The sequence below is a fragment of the Colossoma macropomum genome, unplaced genomic scaffold (genome assembly GCF_904425465.1).
Source record: "Colossoma macropomum unplaced genomic scaffold, Colossoma_macropomum, whole genome shotgun sequence".
Classification (NCBI taxonomy): Eukaryota; Metazoa; Chordata; class Actinopteri; order Characiformes; family Serrasalmidae; genus Colossoma; species Colossoma macropomum.
In genome coordinates this window covers 34,182,333-34,206,200 of record NW_023494801.1, presented here as the reverse complement: position 1 = coordinate 34,206,200, position 23,868 = coordinate 34,182,333, and the positions used below count along the sequence as shown (strand labels likewise).

General features: G+C 42.4%; 1 protein-coding gene across 1 annotated transcript; it reads right to left on the bottom strand.

Annotated features, from left to right (window-relative positions):
* Nucleotides 1–842: 842 nt before the first annotated feature.
* On the bottom strand, nt 843–23,264 carry nde1 (nudE neurodevelopment protein 1). Its single transcript, XM_036590385.1, has 9 exons — nt 23,124–23,264; nt 20,399–20,524; nt 18,708–18,861; nt 13,416–13,564; nt 11,091–11,227; nt 8,209–8,391; nt 5,841–5,926; nt 2,995–3,140; nt 843–1,857 (listed from the first exon to the last, which is right to left on the bottom strand). The coding sequence occupies exons 2-9, from the start codon at nt 20,482–20,484 to the stop codon at nt 1,809–1,811; spliced, it is 990 nt and encodes a 329-aa protein (XP_036446278.1). The 5' UTR covers nt 20,485–20,524; nt 23,124–23,264; the 3' UTR covers nt 843–1,808.
* Nucleotides 23,265–23,868: the final 604 nt, after the last annotated feature.

The following is a 23,868-nucleotide window of genomic DNA, read 5'->3' as shown; positions in this document are numbered from 1 at the left end:
AAAACGTGTTGTGTCGTTTATGGTACGTGGTAAAATTAAACGTAGCCGGCATAAAAAAAAACATGAAGATTATCTAAAAGTCTTGAGAAAATAATTAGGATTACCTTAAGAGAATATTTGAGAAGTTTTTTTCCGAGAACTGCACTTAAGAACATTCTTGTGAACTTCTTAGTGTTTGTCTTAAGAACCTTCACAAGCTTTTTTCTTAAGAAGCTTTCGTGAATCCGGCCCCAGAACAGCTGAACCTGGGCAGGTTCACCACAGGCCGAGGAAAACGCTGCATCAGACGCCTTCAGCGGTTCAGAACCAAGATGGGCCTCCTTTCCACAAACAGCCTCACGTTCGGATTTAGACGAGCCCAATCTGATCCTAACCCAACACTAAAGCGGGGACTCCAGCAGAGACGGACATCTGAATTTGGTATTTGGAGTCGAAAGCCATTATTTGTGTTCTATCTGCTTTCAGGCAGCGAGCAGCGCCTCTCAGCCTTCGGCCAGCTGCAGTAGTCTTAGTTTTCTTCTTTGGACTAAACACTGGTTTAGACATTAGAATTACACTCTAATGTCTTCTGGGTTTCTCAAACACTAGAGGGCGCTCCAGAGCGAGTCCAAAATGAATGGGTTGATATGGAGCATTTGAGCAAAATCATAGTTTATAAATGCTGAAACATTTTTAATGTAAAGGAATTCATTCATTTTCCTGAACAGAACAGCATAAAACATTTTAACACTGCTGTTATATTTTTAAGAGCTTTTAAACTCGAGTTATAGGAGTTTAAAACGGCACCTCATGTACATTCATGACGTCAGAGAGCGCGAACAGCCAATGAGCTGCTCCGCTCACCAACCAATCAGCACTCAGCAGCAGTAATGTTAACGTCCTGCCGCCCAAAACCTGTTTGCTGTAGAAAAAGGAAACATACAGGTGAGATTTCTCTACTTTTTTAGTGAAACTCATTCTTCAAATTTCTAAAATTAAAGGAAAGTTCTGGTTCAGTGATTAGAAACTATTTTAACTTCTTGTTTTTAAGCCATTGAGCTCCATTTAGTCCCATTCATTGAGGACTCGCTCGCGGGCGCCCTCTGCTGTTCAGCAGTCCTGTTTTTGATATAACAGTGGAAATAAGTGGCCTGGCTCCTCATAAACCAGCTCTGATAAAACTCTGATCAGAAGGTAAGAAGCAGGCTCTACACTGCCCTCTAGTGGTGTTTAGAGTTCACACAGCTCATATGCAAGAGCTGGAAATGTATAACATTACACAGAAGCTGATTTACACCCTCATTTTTAAACTTTCATGATTACTTGACTATTCTAACATCCTGACCTCACCGTGTTCGATCATTTCCACCTGCCAAGCCATTCAGTAAACGTATAGTCATCACCCACCGCACACCATCTTTGGCCTCATCATAAAGGCATCAAGTTGCAGGAAACACAAAGAAAAGAAAACATCAGACCAAATATATCACCTGATAGACAAACAGACATCTAAGCAGAAGCGAGTTAACTCGAGCCCAGTGTTAGAGACAGAGTCAGCGGACAAAAATAGGCCGTAAATATATACACAGCAACGCAGGACAAAGACTCTGAGTCAGCAGTGCTGCTCTGACAGTAGTAATAAAGCAGGGAAACGTTCATGTGGTCCAAACACCCTTCGTACTGCAGGGCCAGCAGGAAGAGGGACATGGAGAGTTAGCGATAGCCACACATCAGTTCATTAAAACGAATGTGTTATTGTGCATTAAGAGACGTTGGTGGTTAATACTGTGTGCAGGAGGGGGTCCGAGCCGGGGGGCCGACGGACTCATTCACAGCACGATCTTAGATCCCTGACTGAAGTCCAGCCGCTTCACCATCCTGTGGAACAGAAACAAAGGGATTAGGAGAATGTGTGACCCTGAGATGACCATATAAAACCTGCAGTCCAGCGTTGGCAAAAATACCAAACAACAGAAATGGGCACTTCCTGATGAAAATGCAGTGACTGTGCAGCTTATGCTTGCTAAGATGCTGCTTGGCCACCACTCGCAAACACACAGGGCAGCTGGACGAAGGCTTACCACTGAAATGAAATGTTTACACAAAGTCAGTACAATTTAACTGTTCATAGAGAACAAACTGCCACAAACGTTCTCCACAGCGCGTCTCCTCTGCAGTGGGAGTTTCTGCTCTCAGAGGAGATCGAGTCTCTCACAAGAGCACAGAGAGACGCTGACTTTCCTCCGTTTCCATAAAGACCTGTGACTGTAGAGTTTAGTTGCAGCAAAGTGCAGACAGACAGCGGAGTGAACAGATCACAGCCTGCACTGTTTAAATTTTACAGTTAAATTCTGATTATTCACCTTTGTCTTCATTGTTGGTTAGCAAATGCATAAAACAACCTCCAGCTAAACGTAAAAGCTAATAAAATTCATAATCCGAATAATCGATTAATCGTTTCAGTAATCGATAGATTATTTGACCATCAAATTAGTCGTTGGTTGCAGCCCTACTGGAATAAATGGATTAGACCATTTTCGCATGGCGAGGGGTTGGATATTCAGGTGGCCTCAGTTACAGTGCTCTGTTAACACAAACCCCGCCCCCCCAACATGAACTTTCTCGATCGGGCAGGTTATTTTTCGCGCTGCTGTCCTGCTGTCGTGTTTTACTTGCCACAGGCATTCAGGCAATCGTTACTGTTGAATCCTGGCTGATGACGACCCTGAGTGACAAACACTGGGGGAATCTGCTCTGAGATCAGCGCTGTTGCTCTGGTGCAGCAACGTTATGACGATACAGTCGACAACAAACCAGATATTCCATTTATTTATTGATTTATTTATATTTAAATGTTACTGATTACACCAATTCCTCCACAAGGCACAGAACAACATCTGTTTTTCCAACACTGCTGCTTTGTGAATATCAGCACTAAAGACAAAGTAATGTAATCGATTTCGATCTCCACCAAATCAGCCCATCTGACAGTGCAGCAGAGTCAGAGTCACTCACCCCTTGTCGTAGAGGCCGTTGCCGTTGGACTGGTTCTCTATCGTCTCCCGTGACGCTGTCTGTGCGCTCTGGGTGATCAGCGAGCGGCTCGGCGTTCTGTCCTGCACGTGTAACTCACGACACGATGCCAGCTTTGACTCTAAATTCTGGAAAAAGAGAAAATATAAACAAAAAACCCACATATTTAACAGACAAGTCGGGTTGTTATTACTTTTACAGTGCAAAAGTTTGACAGATGATTCCTGTGTGGCCACCTGAAAAATCATTTTTGTCGTTTTCCAGTTTTTGACATCATTTGAAAACGCCTGTTGCTCTTTACATCGTGTGTAAATTTCATGAAGATTGAACCATGAAAAACGTCCCAAAATGACTTGGAAAAAAGTCTGGTTCCACTGACTTACATTAAAAGTGAAGCCGTTTTTTTCTTCTCCTGTAAATTTACCATTTTTTACCAGGTTTTGTTCCGACAGCTGCGATAAACTGACGCAGACCAACTGTCTGAATTTAACGCGGTAAGTGAAAATGGTCTGATTAATGATCTGATGAGTCTGAACCATCAGTGTTTCCACTTATGACAGACGCTCAAAATCTGCTGCTCCAGTCCTTTACAACAAAGACCTAGCACTTTGGAACTAGGAGTGGGAATTATGAGAACATTTCATCGTGGATATCGTCGGTACTTAAAGAACTCTGACTACGTTTCATTAGAAAGAGAGCAGAATCAGTTTAACTGGATTTACCGCAGTACCGCATAAGAGTCAGTGTAGTTCTTCACTCTTAGAACAGATGGTTCTTCAAGGGTTTTTTTTTAAGCAAAGAAAATGGTTCTATATAGAACCACGTACACTCAAAAAAACTCTTTGCATGATTAAAGGGTTCTTTGTATCGTGAAATGGTTCTTCAAATTAATGGAGAATGTGCTGTAGACGGTTCTATACAGCACCTTTTCGAAAGGGTTCCTCTATTGTTATGATGTCAGACTTGTTGTAACAGAAGAACCCTTTTTGGTGCTGTATAGAACCCATCTCAAAAAAGGTGCTATATAGAACCACATGCAATACATTCTCCATCAATCTGAAAACCCCTTTACCATACAAAGAACCATGTAAGCATGCAAAGGGTTCTTTGCATTGTGAAATGGTTCTTCAGATTAATGGAGAATGTGCTGTAGATGGTTCTATACACCACATTTTCCTCTATTGTTATGATGTCAGACTTGTTGTAACAGAAGAACCCTTTTTGGTGCTATATAAGACCCTTTTTGAAAAGGTGCTATATAGAACCATATTTAACACATTCTCCATCAAACTGAAGAACGTTTCACCATGCAAAGAACCATTTAAGCATGGAAGGGTTCTGTGAGTGTTCATGGTTCTTTATATAGCTGTTTCCTTTACTAAAGAACCCTTCAAGATCTTTAAGAGTGGAGGTTTATTATAGTATCTTTATCTGTGGAACTAAAGGTTCTATTTTGTCAGTTCTAACGTATCAAATCTCAGAAAAACCATATTGTGATGATGATTTGTAAAAAAAGTCTTACAGTTTCATATAATTTTTATAAATGTTATAATAATCCTGGACCTGAACTTTTATGAAAATGCAACAAATGCTTGTCAAATTGCAGTGCAAGACCTCAGCTGCTCTGATTAATGAGTGCATCAGCCTGAAGGCACCACTGAGACTGGAAAACAGCACTAACGAAGGCCAGAAGGGGCCTCTAGTGGACAAGCAGGGAACTGCACCGAGACGTTAATTAAAGCAAGAATGGGGCGACTGTGTGGATAAATCAGCAGCTGTGCTGCAGCCAACTGTGCCACCCAGAGGACACGAGTCATCTGAATCAGGTGGACTGTAGAAAACAGCCCAGTGAAGCCGCAGCAGCGCTCCGGCCCTCCAGCTCCGGCGGAGAGTCGCTACAGATTTAACCATGGCTCCATTCAAAGGGACTAAATGTGGCCGCGGACATCACAAGACGTTCCAGAGAAAACAGAGCGTCATAGAACGCCGACAGCGCCGCAATTACAAGCACAACATGTCGGTTCTGTTTGTTCTGTTTACTTTTCCCAGGAGACAAAAATGTATAAAAACAAAAATAAAAGATACAAGATGAACAGAATTCATGTAAATACTGAGAATCACTCGTACAGAAACATTTTACTGAACTATTACAATAAAAAAGGTGGTTCTATATATATGGACCTTTTTGAAGCACTCAAAAGGGTTCTCCTTGTGAGGGTTGTGACTATGTCAAGCTTGTAACAATATAATAACTCTTTTGGGTGCTATATAGAACCCTTTTCAAAAAGCTTCTACATAGAACCGTCTATTGCACATGCATGCACGTTTTCCATCAATCTGAAGACATCGCAACAATAGCAGAACCCTTTTGGGTGCTATACAGAACCATTTTCAAAAAGGAACCATCCATAGCACATTCTCCATCAATCTGAAGAACCATGTAATGATGCGAAGAACCATTTAGTGCTGCTAAAAAAAACCCTTTAATCACGCAAAATGGTTAAGTGTTCAGGGTTCTTCATAGAACCATTGTCTTTACCAAGGAACCCTTAAGGAGCTGTCATTTTTGAGTGTAACAATATAATAACTCTTTTGGGTGCTATATTAGAAACATCCACAGCACCCTTTTACGATGCAAAGGACCCCTTTAATCATGCCAAGGGTTCTCTGAGCGTTCATGGTTCTATGATTGTCTTCACTTAAGAACCCCTGAACTATCATCTATAAGCGTGTAGGTCTGGAAGTATTTTAATAAGGAAAATTTGCACCTTTAAAACAGGTCAGTTCCTGTAAACAGTGGTCAGTTATAAGGCTGTGAGCAGACCTACCCCCACTTTCCTCAGCAGCTCTCCGACGATGTTGAGGGCAGATATCCGGGCAGACGTGGTCAGCGGAGTCCCGGTTAGACCTTCAACTACAAACCACAACAGAAAAACACACAAACAAGTCACCTGAGAGAGATTCAGATCTGGGCTATTGGTGGATACATGCTGCTTGTTCTTTTCAATAAACGGGCTGTACCAACTGAATCAAACATCATTGTAGAATCTGTCCATGTTATGGGCTGAAAGACTCCAGATAAGACACAGATAACACAATATCACCTCCTAGAACCCTAGAACCCTTAAAGTATTAACTTAATATTAAGGCCCAACCCCACTCTTCGCCCCTACCACTTAGCCCTTTTCCCTCACGTCTAGGGGTAGGGTGTCCTGATTCTTGTTGAGATAGAGGGGTGGGGTGAAGTGTTGGGGCTACATGACCCTCCAAACGGAGGTTTTTCAGAGACTCCAAACAGAGTGGAGGCAAGATGGCTGAGCAAGAGACCAAAGAGACCCACAGATGTGAGAATTTTCTGTTAAAAAAATTACAATAAGCATTAAATTATCTGTTTAAAGCCGGAAAATCTGAACGAGAATCTGGAGAATCTCTGACTTCAGCTTCATATCACTGAAGAATCAGTAGTGGGTGATAATAAATAATTGCCCCCCTCTTTGAAGGCATATGATGCCCTAAATGTAACTAAAGCCCAGCAGTGAGGAGCTGAACTTTACCCTCCTCTGCTGTCACTGCAGACTGGCAGGGTCGCCTACAGAGCAGCGCTGGTAGCCGTTAATGAAGTGATGCTCTTTTTATTTGAGGGTCCCATTTCAGAGGGAAGATTTCAACCACTACCCTGTAACTCAGTTCCAAGGGGTTAGAGTGACACTCAAAAACAAGGGGTAGGGGTAAAAATGGATCGGCCCCAAGTCATTTCTATAACCTATTTTATTACTACTGTAAAATATGCCAGTTCTCTCTGAATTTGCTTATATTTAATTTGCATAGCTGACTTCCTTGGTTATGTCTGTGCATGCCAGTCCACTAGATGGCGCCCCGCACCTGCAGAGAGGAGCATGACTCAGGACAACAGACCAAAAAACAAAAATTAGAAAAAAAAATTACTCCTCATCCCTGGGTTTATTATTGTTATCACATCTCCTGTCTCACTGTATGATCTAAGGCCGCGTCCCAAACCACACACTTCTATACTTCACCTACTACACTAATGAGTGCACTTCTGATGGTGCTGCACCATTTTTACACGCTAGTGTGCTGGCAGGGACATGGCAAAAGTAATGCTAATATATTTATTAATATGCTTTAAAAACAAGTTTTCCAAATTTTTCCAAAATTTCCAATTTTCCAAAAATGTGTTTTAATGCCGGCGGTAAGCTGCTGAATAAACCCGTTATCCAGCTTAATGGTGAAAGCGTGACTCTGTGTTATCTGAACACTATGCAGACGGTCACTTTAATGTGCGTGTGTGTATATACACCGATGAGGCAGAACATTCTGACCACCTCCTTGTTTCTACACTCATTGTCCATTTTATCAGCTCCACTTACTATATAGGTGCACTTTGTAGTTCTACAGTTACAGACTGTAGTCCATCTGTTTCTCTGATACTTTGTTAGCCCTCTTTTACCCTGTTCTTCAGTGGTCAGGACCCCCATGGACCCTCACAGAGCAGGTACTATTTGGGTGGTGGGTCATTCTCAGCACTGCAGTAACACTGACGTGGTGGTGGTGTGTTGGTGTGTGCTGCGCTGGTCTGAGTGGACCAGACACAGCAGTGCTGGTGGAGTTTTTAAACACCTCAGTGTCGCTACTGGACTGAGAATAGTCCACCAACCAAAAAAATCCAGCCAACAGCGTCCTGTGGGCAGCTTGCTGTGACCACTGATGAAGGACTAGAGGATGACCAACACAAACTGTGCAGCAGCAGATGAGCTATCGTCTCTGACTTCACATCTACAAGGTGGACTGACAAGGTAGAAGTGTCTAACAGAGTGGACAGTGAGTGGACACAGTGTTTAAAAACTCCAGCAGCACTGCTGTGTCTGATCCACTCGTACCAGCGCAACACACACTATCACACCACCACCACGTCAGTGTTACTGCAGTGCTGAGAATGATCCACCACCCAAATAGTACCTGCTCTGTGAGGGTCCATGGGGGTCCTGACCACTGAAGAACAGGGTAAAAGGGGGCTAACAAAGTATCAGAGAAACAGATGGACTACAGTCTGTAACTGTAGAACTACAAAGTGCACCTATATAGTAAGTGGAGCTGATAAAATGGACAATGAGCGTAGAAACAAGGAGGTGGTCAGAATGTTATGGCTGATGGGTGTATGTGTGTGCGCACACTCACTTCGACTGTAGGACGATGGGGGTGTGTGGAAGGCGCTGCTGGAGCCAGGGGGTCTGGGTGGTGTGGTCAGGAGAGAGGCACCAGGGGTCCGGGTTGGGGTCTCTGCTTTCTCTCCATCAACGGAAACACTGAGGGAGGGTTTACGCTCCTGCTTCTGTTTAACGGCCAATTCCTGCCTCAGATCTGATACACATCACACAGACAAATACACAATATTACACAAAACCGTACGGTTACCACACACACACACACACACACACACACACACACACAAAGAACCCAAACTCCCAGATCTCAGACACCACGAGACAAACAGAGCTAAACATATCCTGCCTTTAAGTCCTGTCGGACATATCAGATTTCCGAGATGGATTAGAGCTGGGCGATATGGCCAAAAACGTCACCACGATAAACAAAATTCATATCGTTCGATATCGATAAATATAGAGATAAATGTCAGATCATTCTTTAAGTTTGAAGGCTGATTTTTGCTCCTGAGTGGTCAGTTGCTGTTTTAAACTATGCTTTATGGTCAGAACATGACAAACACTGCAATTTTTGTAATAGTCATAATTTAAGAAAGAAAACAGATTATTTTAGCTGCCTGGTGACGAGCGCTCGGCTACCCCGCTACAAATGCTGAACGAGTGGCCAACAACAGAGCTGAACTGTTTAGTTTCTCAACAACGTCAACTTAGTACGAACAGCAGACATTAGCTGGATCAGTAGGTCAGTGATGGATCACACCGCCTCACTGCGGTCACTCCCACCACATCCACATCAGAGCACATCACAGTATTCGGACACCAGTTAGAGACGACTGGGTTTCTCTATTCTCTAGTAGTTTAAGGGGTGAACTGCAGTATATCAACACCAGACAGACAGAGTCCTCCTTTCAGGTACGTTTAAACTGCAATCAGTGCTTTTGTGTCTTGTTTGATCTACAGTATCATCAGTTTGCCGTGCTGTGTGAGTGACGGAGCTGCTTCAAGTTAGCCAGCTGCTAAAAACAGCTAGCCTGGGACGATAGCGCTCTCCCACTCTCCAACGCCTCACAGCTTCCTCAGTTTACTTTCGTTTAAATCGGGCTGTAATTAACATGAACCACTTCTTTCTTTCACTTTCATTGCTTGTGAATGCACTAATACTAAAATATGTCTGAGCGCTGTAACAGTGCTGTAGTTGTGAGTATAAGACGTGATTTAACGCTGCTAAAGCTGTTAGGATGTACAGAAAGAGGTGAGTTCGCTGTAGGTCAGTACAGTTACACCACTGACCTCGTCACTCACACTCGGTCACAGGAGAGCAGATCGCCGGTCGCTCCACTCAAACAGGGAATGTGTAACTCCATATTTCAGACGTTGATAAAGTATATTTGGTGACTCATTTTACTCGTCGCCCCCTCCCTCTATAATCATACTGAAAGACTCGGAAGTGCGCCCTCTCCTGGCGACAGCAGAGCAGTGTCACTTTCCTTGCAGTAGAAAACGCCACCAGGTGGAAGTGTGAGAATGCTCTATTATATCGAACATTTATCGAACACGTCGTATAGCTCTATCGAGGAAAGTTATATCGCGATGATTATCGTTATCATTTTATCGCCCAGCCCTAAGACGGATGCACATGAACGCCACCACAATGTCATATTTACTCGTGAGAAAATCAGATTTTTCAACGAGCCCTGAGTTTCCAAGTTGGGGGCATCAACAAAAAAGCAATGACAGCTGCTGATAAACTGGCTGTACTTCAGTAATTCATCAGTCACAATCTTAACACTGCAGGCTAAAACCATCCACACATGGAAATTCAGATATAAGCGCATCACAACTTACAACTTACTGTGACACATCTAACTGCATAAAAACATCACTCTGCTGATCAGCATCCTCTGCTCTTCACTTTGTTTCAGTAACGCAAAATACAAACAGACGCTCTTTACTGATAGAAAATGTCCGGTCTATCCATCTTACTTCAAACCAAAACCACCTGAACACACATCAAGTTGTACGTATGACCTCTGAAGTCATAAGTAGGGACCTACTAGGAGGACCTGAAGGCAGACGTTCACATTACAAGCCTCACTGCTCAAATCCGATCTCTGACATGATGGTTCACACTCGTTTAGGTGAGTCAAATCTGTCATTAATGTGATGAACCGGCGTCCTGAAATGACCCTCATGAGCTCATCCTACTCAGTAACGTCTCGTGAATGAATCACTGCATCATCAGCACAAACTAACGAGCAGAACGAGCTTCGCTGAGAAGATCATTAACTCTGATCAGCTCTCAGCTTCATTATTAGAGCGAGACGAAGGAAAAAAAGGTGAGATGAGCTGCTTTTCCACCGTTTACAGGCTTTAACTTCTGTTTGGCGCTGCTGCCATGGTAACGCTGAATGATGGCGCACGCCCAGAGGAGAAAAAGCACATGAATTCCGATCTGAGCGTCACATTAAGGTCGCATGGCCACGAATCAGATACGTATCCGATCTAGGACCACATATGAAAGTGGCTGAGGTCGGATTTGAAAAGATCAGATTTGTGTCCACACAGCCCTGAAAACATCAGATCTGAGTCACATCAGGGCAGAAAATCAGATTTGTGCCACTTCAGCCTGGTAATGTGAACACAGCCTTTCTCCAAAGTCCCAAATGTGTTCTGAACTCTGACTTTGATTCAATTCGGTAATATGATCCTGATACGGACTATGGATCCTGGTATTCGCTGGAGGGAACAGCACACTTTAAACTTCAACAATGTTAAATAATACATCTCATTCGAAGAAAGAAGAGAAGGAATGTTTTTCAGTTATAAAGGCCCTTTAAAATGCCTCCCAGCACTGAGGGATAAAGCTAAAGAGCATCTGGGGCTCAGCAGCCTCACCTCTGGCCTCGTCTTTCAGCCTCTGCACCGACTCCAGCAGATTCTCCTTCTCATCCAGTTCACTTTCCAGGAAAGCGTTTCGCTCGATGACGTGATTCATCCTCTGCTCGAAATCCTCAAGGGACATGATGGTGGCCCTGAGAGACATTAACAGTATTAACAAGGCCTTTAAAAGAGGTCAAATAATGCAGACATACATACAACAGATCAAACCGCTTACACGATATTCCCCTTAGCCCAAATCCACAAACACAAAATACAGGCTTTGAGATGTTTAAGAGCCTATTTTAGCAGATATTTATTCCTTATGTATCTCCCATTCATGAGATTTAATGTGGAAGCAGCACTAATAATGCAGTAGTCTATTCAGAGGTGCAGCCACAGGTCTATACAGTCAAATAGGGATGGAAATGTTTATTAATTTTCAAAATAATAGTTTTACTTGTTTTCTGTGACTGCCGTCACTGTATTACAGCCAATCTAAGTTATTACGCTCAACACTGAGCTCTGCCTTCTGTTCTCAGCGCCCCAATCATTGCTTAGCAACCGTTGCCATCCGTCATTGCCTCAAGCCTTCGGTTTGTCATCAGCTCCTGCCCAGTCCAAGTGGAAAGGGCACTAAAAGGGCTGAAAGATCAATCATTTTACATCAAATTCGCAATTTAAGAGAGCGCAATTATCAAATAACAAGAACCGCAGTTTCAACCGATGAGTTAGACCAATCAGAGGCAACCAGACCTCTGTGTGTGTTGTGACATCACAACCACAACTTACTGTCTGGCACCCCGCATTCATGGGTCAAGCCTCAAGCTAGAAAAAGTGGACATTCTGGTTTTCTTTGACACAAAAAGCAGGCCTGGACCTGGATTTACACAAAATAATCACAACTTAAATCACAGTTACAGTATCAGTCAGAAAAATCGCTCAGCCCTACCTGAGGACACTGAGGTCCTGCTAGTTTTGGAAGAGTTTTTGAAATTGTGTGAAAACAGCAAGGGGACCCAACCAGCAGCGACCTCAGAACAGCTGTGGTTTGGCCACAGACCGAACTGCCTACTACGTTTATCTCTGTTTACGAAATAAGACACGGAGCGGCTTCGATGTCCCGAGACGTTTAGGTGTGCAGCACACATATGAACTTGCTATTATATAAACGTGAGAGTTTATGAGTGTAATTAACAGAATAATTCACCTTTTATTTGGACCATTCGTGATTTTGACAGTGCTTTAGTAGCTGCTCAGTTTAGTTTATTAGCAATCAGATGAGAAATTAACGGCAGTTTAAAGCTGTATTGTGTTACCAACTCATAACATTCGACAACCATGAAGGTCACCAGCTTATTGATGGCAAAATGTCATGTAACATAATTCAGAAATCAGATGTATTAGGCTGTATTTTGTCTCGTTAACGGTGCACCAAAGATCTGGAACACATTACCAATAAACATCCGTCAGACTTCTTCTGTCAATCTTTTTAAAAACAGTTAAAATCATATTTCAGTAACTAGTTTTTTATTGTTTTTGTTTTTACTAGAATATTTCTTTTATTGTCTTGTTAGTTGCACTTGTATTGCCTTTTTTCCTCTTTTTCTTTCATCTAATTATTAACATATCCCCCTTTTCTACCATTTATCATTTTTTGTTTTTATTTTTTATTCTTTTTTTCTCTTCTTCCTCTGTTGATTTTACTTTGTATTGTACTTTGAGCTGCGTTTTAAATGTATGAAAGGTGCTACATAAATAAACATTATTATTAGTATTGTTAACTGGGGTTTGGATAAAGAGAGACTTTTATAACGTGCACTGTTAGAAATAAAGGATTCTGTTCAGGTACGTTTCTCGTTCATCAAGGTACAAACAGTGTAAATGTTCCCTCAAAGGTCCAACAGTGGTTTTAAGGTCTGATTGTGAACCTTAAATAAGTTTCTCCAGGTGAAAAGTTCGTATTTGTACCTTTTCATAACCAAATGTTTTAAAACAGAACAGTAAAATAAAAGCCTGGAGACGAGACGGGGTGTGTGGAGTCAGTACAGCTTAGAACATATCATTTCAGTGGATTATGGTTCAGTTATGTTCCCTGACTAAAGGTACTGAGATGGACCCTTGAGGGTCCCACCACAGTGACAAGAGGGGCACTGACCCAGAGACAGTTTAGTACTTTTATTTCTGAGAGTGCATTTTTAGTGTACACTTTCCAGTAATTAGTGAAAACTGAGAAGCAGAAGGTTTTCTGCCAGACTATCGCATTAGGCAGAACCAGACAATTAGAACCATAAAATGGACTATAACAGTGAAAAAATCGTTTTTTTTCTCGTCATTGTGCACCTTTTGGCTCTCTCCAGGTCATCGTTGGCCTGCTCGAGCTCGCGGATGTATTTCTGTAACTGGTCCTTTATGGCGGTGGTCTCTGCGAGGTCTCCCTCCAGAGCAGAAATCTGCCTGCAGGCCTCCGAGTGCTGCGCCTCGTACTTCTCCTGCAGGATCAGAACACAAAGACGACAATGATGACCTAAAAATCACACCATTCATCATACAGGCATGAACCGAACGAGAAACTGTTCACCTTCCACCCTTTAAATACTACCACACTTAACATTTACACTGGAAGCAACTGAAGCTTATAACACATTATAACTTATAATCTGTCAAGTGGCATATTCTGTAATTCCTCAGTCAAGCCTAATTATCCATCTTATCAGCTCCACTTACTATACAGTTCCACTTTGTAGTTCTACAGTTACAGACTGTAGTCCATCTGTTTCTCTGATACTTTGTTAGCCCCCTTTTACCCTGTTCTTCAGTGGTCAGGACCCCCATGGACCCTCACAGAGCAGGTACTATTTGGGTGGTGGGTCATTCTCAGCACTGCAGTAACACTGACGTGGTGGTGGTGTGTTGGTGTGTGTTGTGCTGGTCTGAGTGGACCAGACACAGCAGTCCTGCTGGAGTTTTTAAACCCCTCAGTGTCGCTGCTGGACTGAGAATAGTCCACCAACCAAAAATATCCAGCCAACAGCGTCCTGTGGGCAGCGTCCTGTGACCACTGATGAAGGACTAGAGGATGACCAGCACAAACTGTGCAGCAGCAGATGAGCTATCGTCTCTGACTTTACATCTACAAGGTGGACCGACAAGGTAGGAGTGTCTAATAGAGTGGACAGTGAGTGGACACAGTGTTTAAAAACTCCAGCAGCACTGCTGTGTCTGATCCACTCATACCAGCACAACACACACTAACACACCACCACCACGTCAGTGTTACTGCAGTGCTGAGAATGATCCACCACCCAAATAGTACCTGCTCTGTGAGGGTCCATGGGGGTCCTGACCACTGAAGAACAGGGTAAAAGGGGGCTAACAAAGTATCAGAGAAACAGATGGACTACAGTCTGTAACTGTAGAACTACAAAGTGCACCTATATAGTAAGTGGAGCTGATAAAATGGACAATGAGTGTAGAAACAAGGAGGTGGTCAGAATGTTACGCCTGATCAGTGTATAAGCAGCTGGATTTCACTTAGAGGTGGACGATATGGCAAGTCACGATATTTCTTTTTTTCTGATATTTGATAAGTTAGAACAGATAAAGTTGTGTCTTTTTTTTCAAAATGCTATCAAACACTGTTAAACCAATCATTTGTACTGAACATTTAACGAACTATGCCGCATTAAATCCAGTTGACCAGGACTAATTATGCTCCCTAATCAGTTAGGAAGTGTTGTTGATACACAGTATACTCAGAAAAGCAAACTGCATCACATCACGATTCATCACAATAATAATCAATAACGTCATGGTGCCCAGCTCTGATATCCCTGCACTCTAAACTGATACTCTAGCAGGCGTCTCTCCTGCAGAGGGATATAAAAAGAAAACGTGCTGTCTGCTGTCTGCACTAATGTGCTTTCCCTCCAGACACTGATGCAGACGAGGCATCAGCTGCTCTGCTGTCCCTGAATCAGGCCTGTTGTTTCCCTCCGAGTGTGTGACTGTCCCCGCCCTCAGCAAAGTCCTGCACACTGAAACACAAACACATTTACGAGAACCACCAGCACAGAACGGCCCATTTTCACCAGCCGTTTGGTTCGCGCAGCCGTTCCGTCGTTAGAGATACACATTCAAATCAGACCAGCCAGATAAAACCCAGTGAAATGTACAGAGTCAAATGGGAGTCACACCCAGATGCGAAACCGCGTCCAGGACGAGCAGAGAGAGCAAAGAACGAACAAAAACTCTTTTCATTCAAATCTGGACTCACGGCGCTTCATACCAGCATGTGGCATGACCAGTTTTAAAGGACGTGATGTGCAAAAAATCTGAATTTCACAGAGTTCCCACAGTCCGTCAGTTAAGACATATTTGGTGTCTCGATGTGGCTTCTTTAATAGGATCGGAGCTACAAGGCTAATTTTTTATTTTATTTTATTTTACCTTTATTTAACCAGTGCAATCACACTGAGATTATAAAAAACAAAAAAAAAAAAAAACAACACACTCTCTTTTACAAGTGAGTCGTGGCCAAGAAGGCAGCACACAGGACAATCAACAAAGAAACACCAGCAGAATCAAACCAGGGTCAAAACCAAATTAAAAACAAGAACAAACAGAATACAGCTCTTTAAAAATCGTCTTAAATTCACTCAAGGAATAAAAATCCTCCAATTTCAAATATTTTTGCAAATCATTCCATGCAGATGGAGCTCTGTAACTTAGGCTACGCTTGCACAGCAGGTAAAAGTGGCCCAAATCTGATTTTCTCACCAAATCTGATTTGTTGTTTGGCTGTTCAAATGTGATCTGTGTGCAACATCAGTCTGAACAGATCAGCTCCTAAACTGACCCACAGAGCTTCACATGGCGGCTCGTCCAGAGGTGAAACAGTCATGACGGCCAGTGAACGCCAGTCGCTCCCGCAGCTTCAGTTTCGTCTTCTCCAGCATCACAGGAGCGAGTATGAAGTTCCAGTGGTTGACAGCTGGACTCATCACCCAGAATATGTTTGAGTTCACCGTAAAAAGGTCACTATTCTGCCTCGGCCACTTCTTTGGTTCGTGTCCTCAGATTCTTTAAACTGTTCTGGCGCTGCAGCCTCGGCCTCCTCCTTCGTTTGAACACGGGGCAGCTGTGATGAGTCTCTTCTAATGTTTTGGTACAGAAACATCAGCCTAAATGTTCATGAGTCTCAGCAGCGCAAAATTATGACGAACGTCGAGTTGGATCGGATACGTATCAGATTTCAGTACCACATATGAAACCGTTTCTTTCGAAACCTCTTCGAACTCGGAGGGTTTGATGAGTCTCTTCTATTGTTTTAGTACAGAAACATCAGACTAAATGTTTTTGAGTCTCAGCAGCGCGAAATTGTGACGAATGTGGAGTTGGATTGGCGTAAAAGTCGCATGAATTCCGATCCGGCTGTTCAAACTGAGTCGCACTGCTGCAGATCGGATACGTATCGGATTTCAGTACCACATATGAAAGCGCCTCAAATCGGAATTGAAAATGTCAGATTCAGTGTGTTTATCTATTAACACTGCCACACATCTGAGTCACATATGAGGAAAAAGATCAGATTTGGGCCACTTTTACCTGCTGTGTAAACGTAGCCTAAAAGCTGCCTCGCCGTATTCAGACCACACTACCGGAACGTCCAGCTGAATAGAACTCCTAGAACCCAAATTGTATCGAGACTTATTTGTCGATATGAAAGCAGCCAAATATGAAGGAAGCTGACCGATTATTGCTTCCTAGACAAAAATGATCCAATGAATGTCTTTGCAATGTAAAAAGTAATTCAAGCCTAAACCACATCAACCAGCGAAAAATGTGGTATAATAAGGTTAAAGGGGAATTCCACCAATTCTTCAAAATTCCTGCATCATGAAACGGTTAAGATGTCAGTCAGAGTGGTTTGGTGTGAAACGCTCCGTTCTAAACTTACTGAGTCAGAACAGTGGTGGTGATAGGAACCAGACGTCCACCTCTAAAATCTCCCTCACAGAAAGTTACTACATGAGATGGTTATGAATTCACTGCCTGATGACTGAGACACTGGACTCTTTTCCACTGCAGGGCTGAACGGTTCTGAGCGCGGAGAGTGACCGTTCCAGTGGCGTTTCCAGACGGACACGGTTCGACACGGAACACTTAAAAACGGGCTTAATCTGGTTTTTGTCCCCCAGCATGGTTAGCTAACCGTACTCGGGCCACAGAACCGATCGGTGGGATGACAGAACGACGTAGAACTAATCAGTGAATAGCTATCTTTAAGTCGATATTGTGCCACAGCTGCCTGCTGCTCTATTTCAAACCTGAAAACTTCAATCAATCTCATAAGTTTGATTCGTTCACACGAACGGCAAATAAACAAAAGCAGTGCACGATTTCAAACCCACCATTCAGTAAACATCAAAGCTTCAATCTAACATTAATTTCTAAACATTAAACAGTGCTGCTAACCAGGAGAGAGCAGCTGGTTAGCGTTAGCTTAGCTAGCATGCTGCCAGCTCTGATCACCACAGAACACGTTCGACTCTGACTAACAGAAGATTTTCTGACACAAGTTTAGATGATAATGACTCAAATCTGAGGAAGCGAAGTCGAGCGGCCGATGTTAGAAGGACAGAAAGCTGAAATCAAACCTCTTCTCTGGTGTCTGGAGCCTCCTAGCTAAGCTAATGCTAACGGGCTCCTCTCTCCTGGTTAACTTAGCTTAGCTAAAGGGATTCAAACACCCCAGTGCAGGTTCAATTCGACTAACTGCTCTGCTATCACAGGTATAGATGATAAAAACTTACAACAGCGAAGTTGATCGATCGATGTTGGAGTGACAGAAAACCGAAATCGAACCTGTTCTGTTAGAGCTTTAAGCTGTAGCCTGCTAGGCTAAGCTAACGCGAGTGCGCAGTGCCTCCCACTGCAGGACGAGCTCAGTTCCAGTGACCCGATGATTAAAAACACCCGTTTAGAGGATAAAGACTCGTATCTGAGAGCACAGATTTCGAATGTCTGGAGTTGAAGTGACAAAGATTAAAATATTATTGTTCTGTGCTGCTTTGAGCTGAACTCTGCCAGGCGATGCTAATGCTAATGTAGCTAGTTATCAAGCTACAGGCTGTTTCAGTAACAGATGCTTAAATAACCCCCATTTAGAGGATAAAGAAGATGAGAATACGGAGAGAGACTGGAGTTAAAGTGTCAGACGGAATCAAACGTGTTCTGTGGTGGGTGGTGTGTGCGGCTGTTAGCAGTTAGCCATTCGTTTGTGTACTTCTCTTGAGTTTTCCTGGTTCTGATTTAGCAGTACAGTAGATAGAAAAAGAAACCGGGCCAGCGTGGAACGGCCCAGTACGGCCCTGAAAACCATTTGGCTCGATGGTGGAAAAGTGGCCGAAGTTTTACAGCAGTTTTGCGATGTTTAAAAGCCATTCATGGTGGAGGGATACATAATATGCAGGGTGTTGTGAGGGAAAATAGTCCCCAAAGAAAACTTATTATTTCAGATTTTCCACTATTTCCCATCATCAGTATTCCATATAAACTCACGTGGCACACGAAACAAGTATGATACCTTTAAGGATCCCCAGTCAATCACAGGTGTAATCCCCGTCTCAGTACCTTGTAGTTTTCCAGCTCCATGCGTAGCCGGTTGTTGGCCGTGAGCAGGTCTCGGTTTCGAGTCTCGCACTGCTTCAGCTCCGTCTCCAGCTCCACTTCATAGTCACGACTCATCTGCTGGAACTCCTGCAGCTCCTCCTGAACCTCCTCAGCCCTGAACACACAGACACACACATACAGCCAGAGTGAAGCAGCAGCGACTGACAGAGATGTTTAAAAACAACAAAAAAAACAAAGATTTCATTATAAATTCAACTGCATTTCTTTTCAAAGGTTCTCTATACAGGTTAATATGTTCTGTCCAAGTTTGTCTACATTGGGTCTTAATGTTATTCATAATTTAATTGATATATCTTTTAATACACACTGGCAAATTTTAGACCCTGTTAAGGGCCGATATTAGGGGTCGCAACCCAAATGTTAAAAAGAGCCATTTTGTCCTTTCAACAAGTTCAAACCACTTTGGGAGCCACAACATTTTATGTCCAGTTTACCATCTTGGCTGTAAATGTGTCTCAGTATGTAATGATGAACTAATATAGACTAAAAAATATAAACGAAAACACAGACTTACTTCGCTCTGCTTTAAGCTTTAGCTCAGCTATAGCTGCTTTTCTCGCATCTCCAGCAGGAAACTTTTCCTCAAAAGTTGAACAGTTTCTTGTAAAACGTCTCTCAACGTTCGACTCTTTATGAGGCTGAAGTCGCTTCTCATTCGCCAGCTTCTTGTTCGAATTTTCTCGTTCCACCTTAAATGGTGCCTGAGGTGCCAGAATGTAACTGCTGCTCCATTTAAGGTGGAATGGGAAAATTCAAACAAGAAGCTGGCGAATGAGAAGCAACTTCAACTTCGCGACTTTTTAGTGTTTGTCAGTTTCTCACTGCAGATTAAACGTATCAGGAAACCAGCTGGAGTGATTATAAACACTAATCAGTCCATTCATCTCCAAATTATCGATGTTCATCTTAAATCTCTCTCTATACTGTTTCGTAGTTACTAGCTAGACGAGATTGTTGTCTGTGTTGCTATGGAGACCAGCAGTCTGCGCTGATCTTCAGGGTTAAAGGTTGGTGAATTAATCCAGGCAGAAACACTGCTTATAACTTCAGTGTGAGTGGGCGGAGCTAAACTTCTATAGGTGGATATATGTAAATAGACGTTGGCGTTATGACAAAAATGTAATATCGCGATACTTCAAGAAATTTCCACGATACACAATGTCCCGATATTTATTATTTCAGATATCAGATCAGCTGGAACAGAGAAAAAAGAACCAGCAGTGCTACATTTAATAAATACTACCAAAAACTCTCAACACAATGATTTTTATTAAATATTTGGCACTAAATCCAGTTAAACGGGACTAATTTTGCTCTCTTTATAAAGACACGTACAGACAAACACTGACGATGTCCACAATATGCTCAGAAAAACATTGTACTGTAACATAATTTATCACGATAAGAATATATACTGTTTTATTGCCCAGCCGTATGTAAATGTGTTGCTTTTTCTGAGATAAACATTAAAAACAGGCTGTTTTTGTAGCTTAGTTTGCATATATGGACTGTATGGTTTGGGGAGTGAATGGTATGTTTTGAAACTTTAATAAATATTTACATATTTATTTTAATACAGTGAGGTGAATCAAAGTCGAATTAAGTCGTCATGTTAGATCCTGCTCGTTCACCTCTGCTGGTGGTTGGCTGCCTGCTCCTTCCAGTAATCCCGCTCTTCTTCCACAGAGGAAAACGTCGGCGGTTCTAGGTCACTCATCTCTGTCCAGAGCCTCAGGCTTTACTCAGCTTCACAAAACCTGCATCAGAACATCAAAACATCAAATCAATTAGAGTCGGTTATTCATTCAGCCTAATGAGAAACTGTAGAACAGACTCAGTTTATATCACAATACCTACATTTAGAGTCAGTTACTCATTCAGCCTAATGAGAAACTGTAGAACAGACTCGGTTTATATCACAATACCTACATTTAGAGTCAGTTATTCATTCAGGCTAATGAGAAACTGTAGAACTGACTCAGTTTATATCACAGTACCTACATTTAGAGTCGGTTATTCATTCAGCCTAATGAGAAACTGTAGAACAGACTCAGTTTACATCACAATACCTACATTTAGAGTCAGTTATTCATTCAGCCTAATGAGAAACTGTAGAACAGACTCAGTTTATATCACAATACCTACATTTAGAGTCAGTTATTCATTCAGCCTAATGAGAAACTGTAGAACAGACTCGGTTTATATCACAATACCTACATTTAGAGTCAGTTATTCATTCAGCCTAATGAGAAACTGTAGAACTGACTCAGTTTGAAAAATGTCAGATTATGTTCTGAGATAATCTGATTATCAGTGAGTTATCTGGGTTATTATCCACCTGCAGGCTGTGATATTAATCTCTAGTTTACTTCTCCATTCATGACTTCTAAGAAGGTCAGACAGAGATACACTTACAGGGGAACCCCACCAATTTTCCAAAATTTCTGCATAGTTAAATGGTTAAGATGTAAACAAAGTCACTGAGAGTCAGAACTGTTCACAGTGGTGGTGATAGGAACCAGACGTCCACCTCTAAAAGCTCCCTCACAGAAAGTTACTACATGAAATGGTTATGAATTCACTGCCTGATGACTGAGACACTGTTTTATGATAGTTTAGAGAACTTAAACTCCATTCATGGTGGAGGGATACGTAATATGCAGGGTGCTGTGAGGCAAAATAGTCCCCAAAGAAAACTTATTATTTCAGATTTTCCACTATTTTCCATCATCAACATTCCTTATAAACTCAGAAGACTCGTGTAGGTTCACTGGTGGTTCTGGATAGTAAATAAAATGTCTATATTTGTGTTGTAGTCATGGCGACCCCTGGTTCCTATCACCACCACTGTAAAGACATCTGAACCATTTCACACCAAACCACTCTGATTACATGTCACACACTGAGTTATGGAGAAATTTCGAAAAATTTGTGGAATTCCCCTTCAAGGCTGATGGTCATGAGGCAAAACTGAGAGGTGAGAGGTCAACCAAAGGGGCGTTAACTATGCTCAGCAGTTCAACACAAAAAAAGCCGATATCTGTTTCCTTAACAATAATCCATCTATTAATATTCACTCTTAAAGATGGTTCTTCAAGAGTACTTCAGTAAGGGCAATGGTTCTATTTAGAACCATGAGATCCATATAGAACCCTTTGCATGCCTAAATCGTTGCTTACATGATAAAATGGTTCTTCAGACTGATGGAGGATGTGTCGTGTATGGTTCTACGCAGCACCAAATAGGGTTGTTACAAGCTTGACAATGTAAACAACACAACAATGTAAATAGCAGAACCCTTTCTGGTGCTAGCTACACAGAACCATTTCCAAAAAGGTTTCATAAAAGAACCACAACACATGTTCAGGTTCAGCGATACATAAAATAAGGTTCTGAATGATGCTGTTTAATACGGAGACCTGATGAGGACACCCTGTATAGATAAAATTAACGTGTGGCCACACCTTATTAACGCGTGGGAACGAGATCCTAATGCGTGGCCTCGACTTAGTAAGGCATGGGAATGACATGATTAAGTCAGGCCATGACTTAGTAAGTATGGAGCCCCGCTGGTGACATCCTGTATAAATAAAAATAATGCGTGGCCACACCTTATTAATGCGTGGGAACGAGATCCTAATGCGTGGCCACGATTTAGTAAAGTGTGGGAACGAGATCCTAATGCATGGCCACGACTTAGTAAACCGTGATCTCGTTCCCACACCTTACTAAGTCATGGCCATGCATTAGGATCTCGTTCCCATACATTAATAAGGCGTGGCCACGCATTATTTTTATTTATACAGGATGTCACCAGCGGGGCTCCGTAAGTAAGGCATGGGAACGAGATCATGGCTTACTAAGTCGTGGCCACGACCTAATCATCTCATTCCCACGCCTTGCTAAGTCGTGGCCACGCATTATTTTTATTTATACAGGATGTCACCAGCGGGGCTCCGTAGTTTAACGATAATAGAAAAATCTAACGAGAAAATGTTATATGATACTGATAAAGTCAACTTTTTCCAATATTTCTGATTGATCAGTGCGGTTATACAGACGTTATTTAGAAGTTAGAAGTTATTTGATGTTAGTTTATTATAATAACTTCAAATTATCGAGGCTTAAGTTGGTTTTCCTGTTCGGCAGCGCCTTTTTTCGAATTTTCCCGTTCCACCTTAAATGGTGCAGCAGTTACATTCTGGCGCCTCAGGCATCAGAACGGAACTGCTGCACTATTTAAGGTGGAACGGCCGAATTCGAGCAAGACGCTGGCGAATAAGAAGCGACTTCAGCTTCGTCTTAAATTATATAAGTAACTTTGTCCGTTGAAGCCAATAAGCTGCAGTGACTCACCCGAAACTGACCGCTACTGAAATCCGCGCTGGTTCTGGACGCTAAGCGGACCGGATGGGTCCAAATACGGACTTTTAACGCTGTTTTGAAGTCAATCTGAGCACAAAGCGGCCGCTTCTTCGCTTTTTCTCTAAACTCCTCAGCTCCGTTTGAGCACGTGACGCGCAGAGCCTCGGCTTCTGATTGGTCAGTTTGTAATGACACATCTTTCCGGAACGCGAATCTGATTGGCCAGCCACGTTCAAGCCGTTCACGTGTCATTTTTCCTACAGGCCACGAGGCGGCGCCGTTTACACTTTGAATAAAATTCATCTGAAAGGGGAATTCCACCCATTTTCCCAAAATTCTACACAATGTAAACACGGTAAAATTGTACTTTAAGGGTTTTTTTCTAAAATTCTGCATAATTGAGTGTGAACAGAGAGATCCAGAGTGGTTTGGTGTCAAATGGTTTAGATGTCTTTACAGTGGTGGTGATAGGAACCAGGGGTCGCCATGACTACAACACAAATATAGACATTTTATTTACTGTCCCTGCATGTGTCCCTCCACTATGAATTCATTTTAAAAATACATTTTATCACAAAACTATCATAAACAGTGTCTCAGTCATCAGGCAGTGAATTCATAACCATTTCATGTAGTAACTTTCTGTGTGGGAGCTTTTAGAGGTGGACGTCTGGTTCCTATCACCACCACTGTGAACAGTTCTGACTCGGTCAGTTTCTCTAGAACAGAGCGTTTC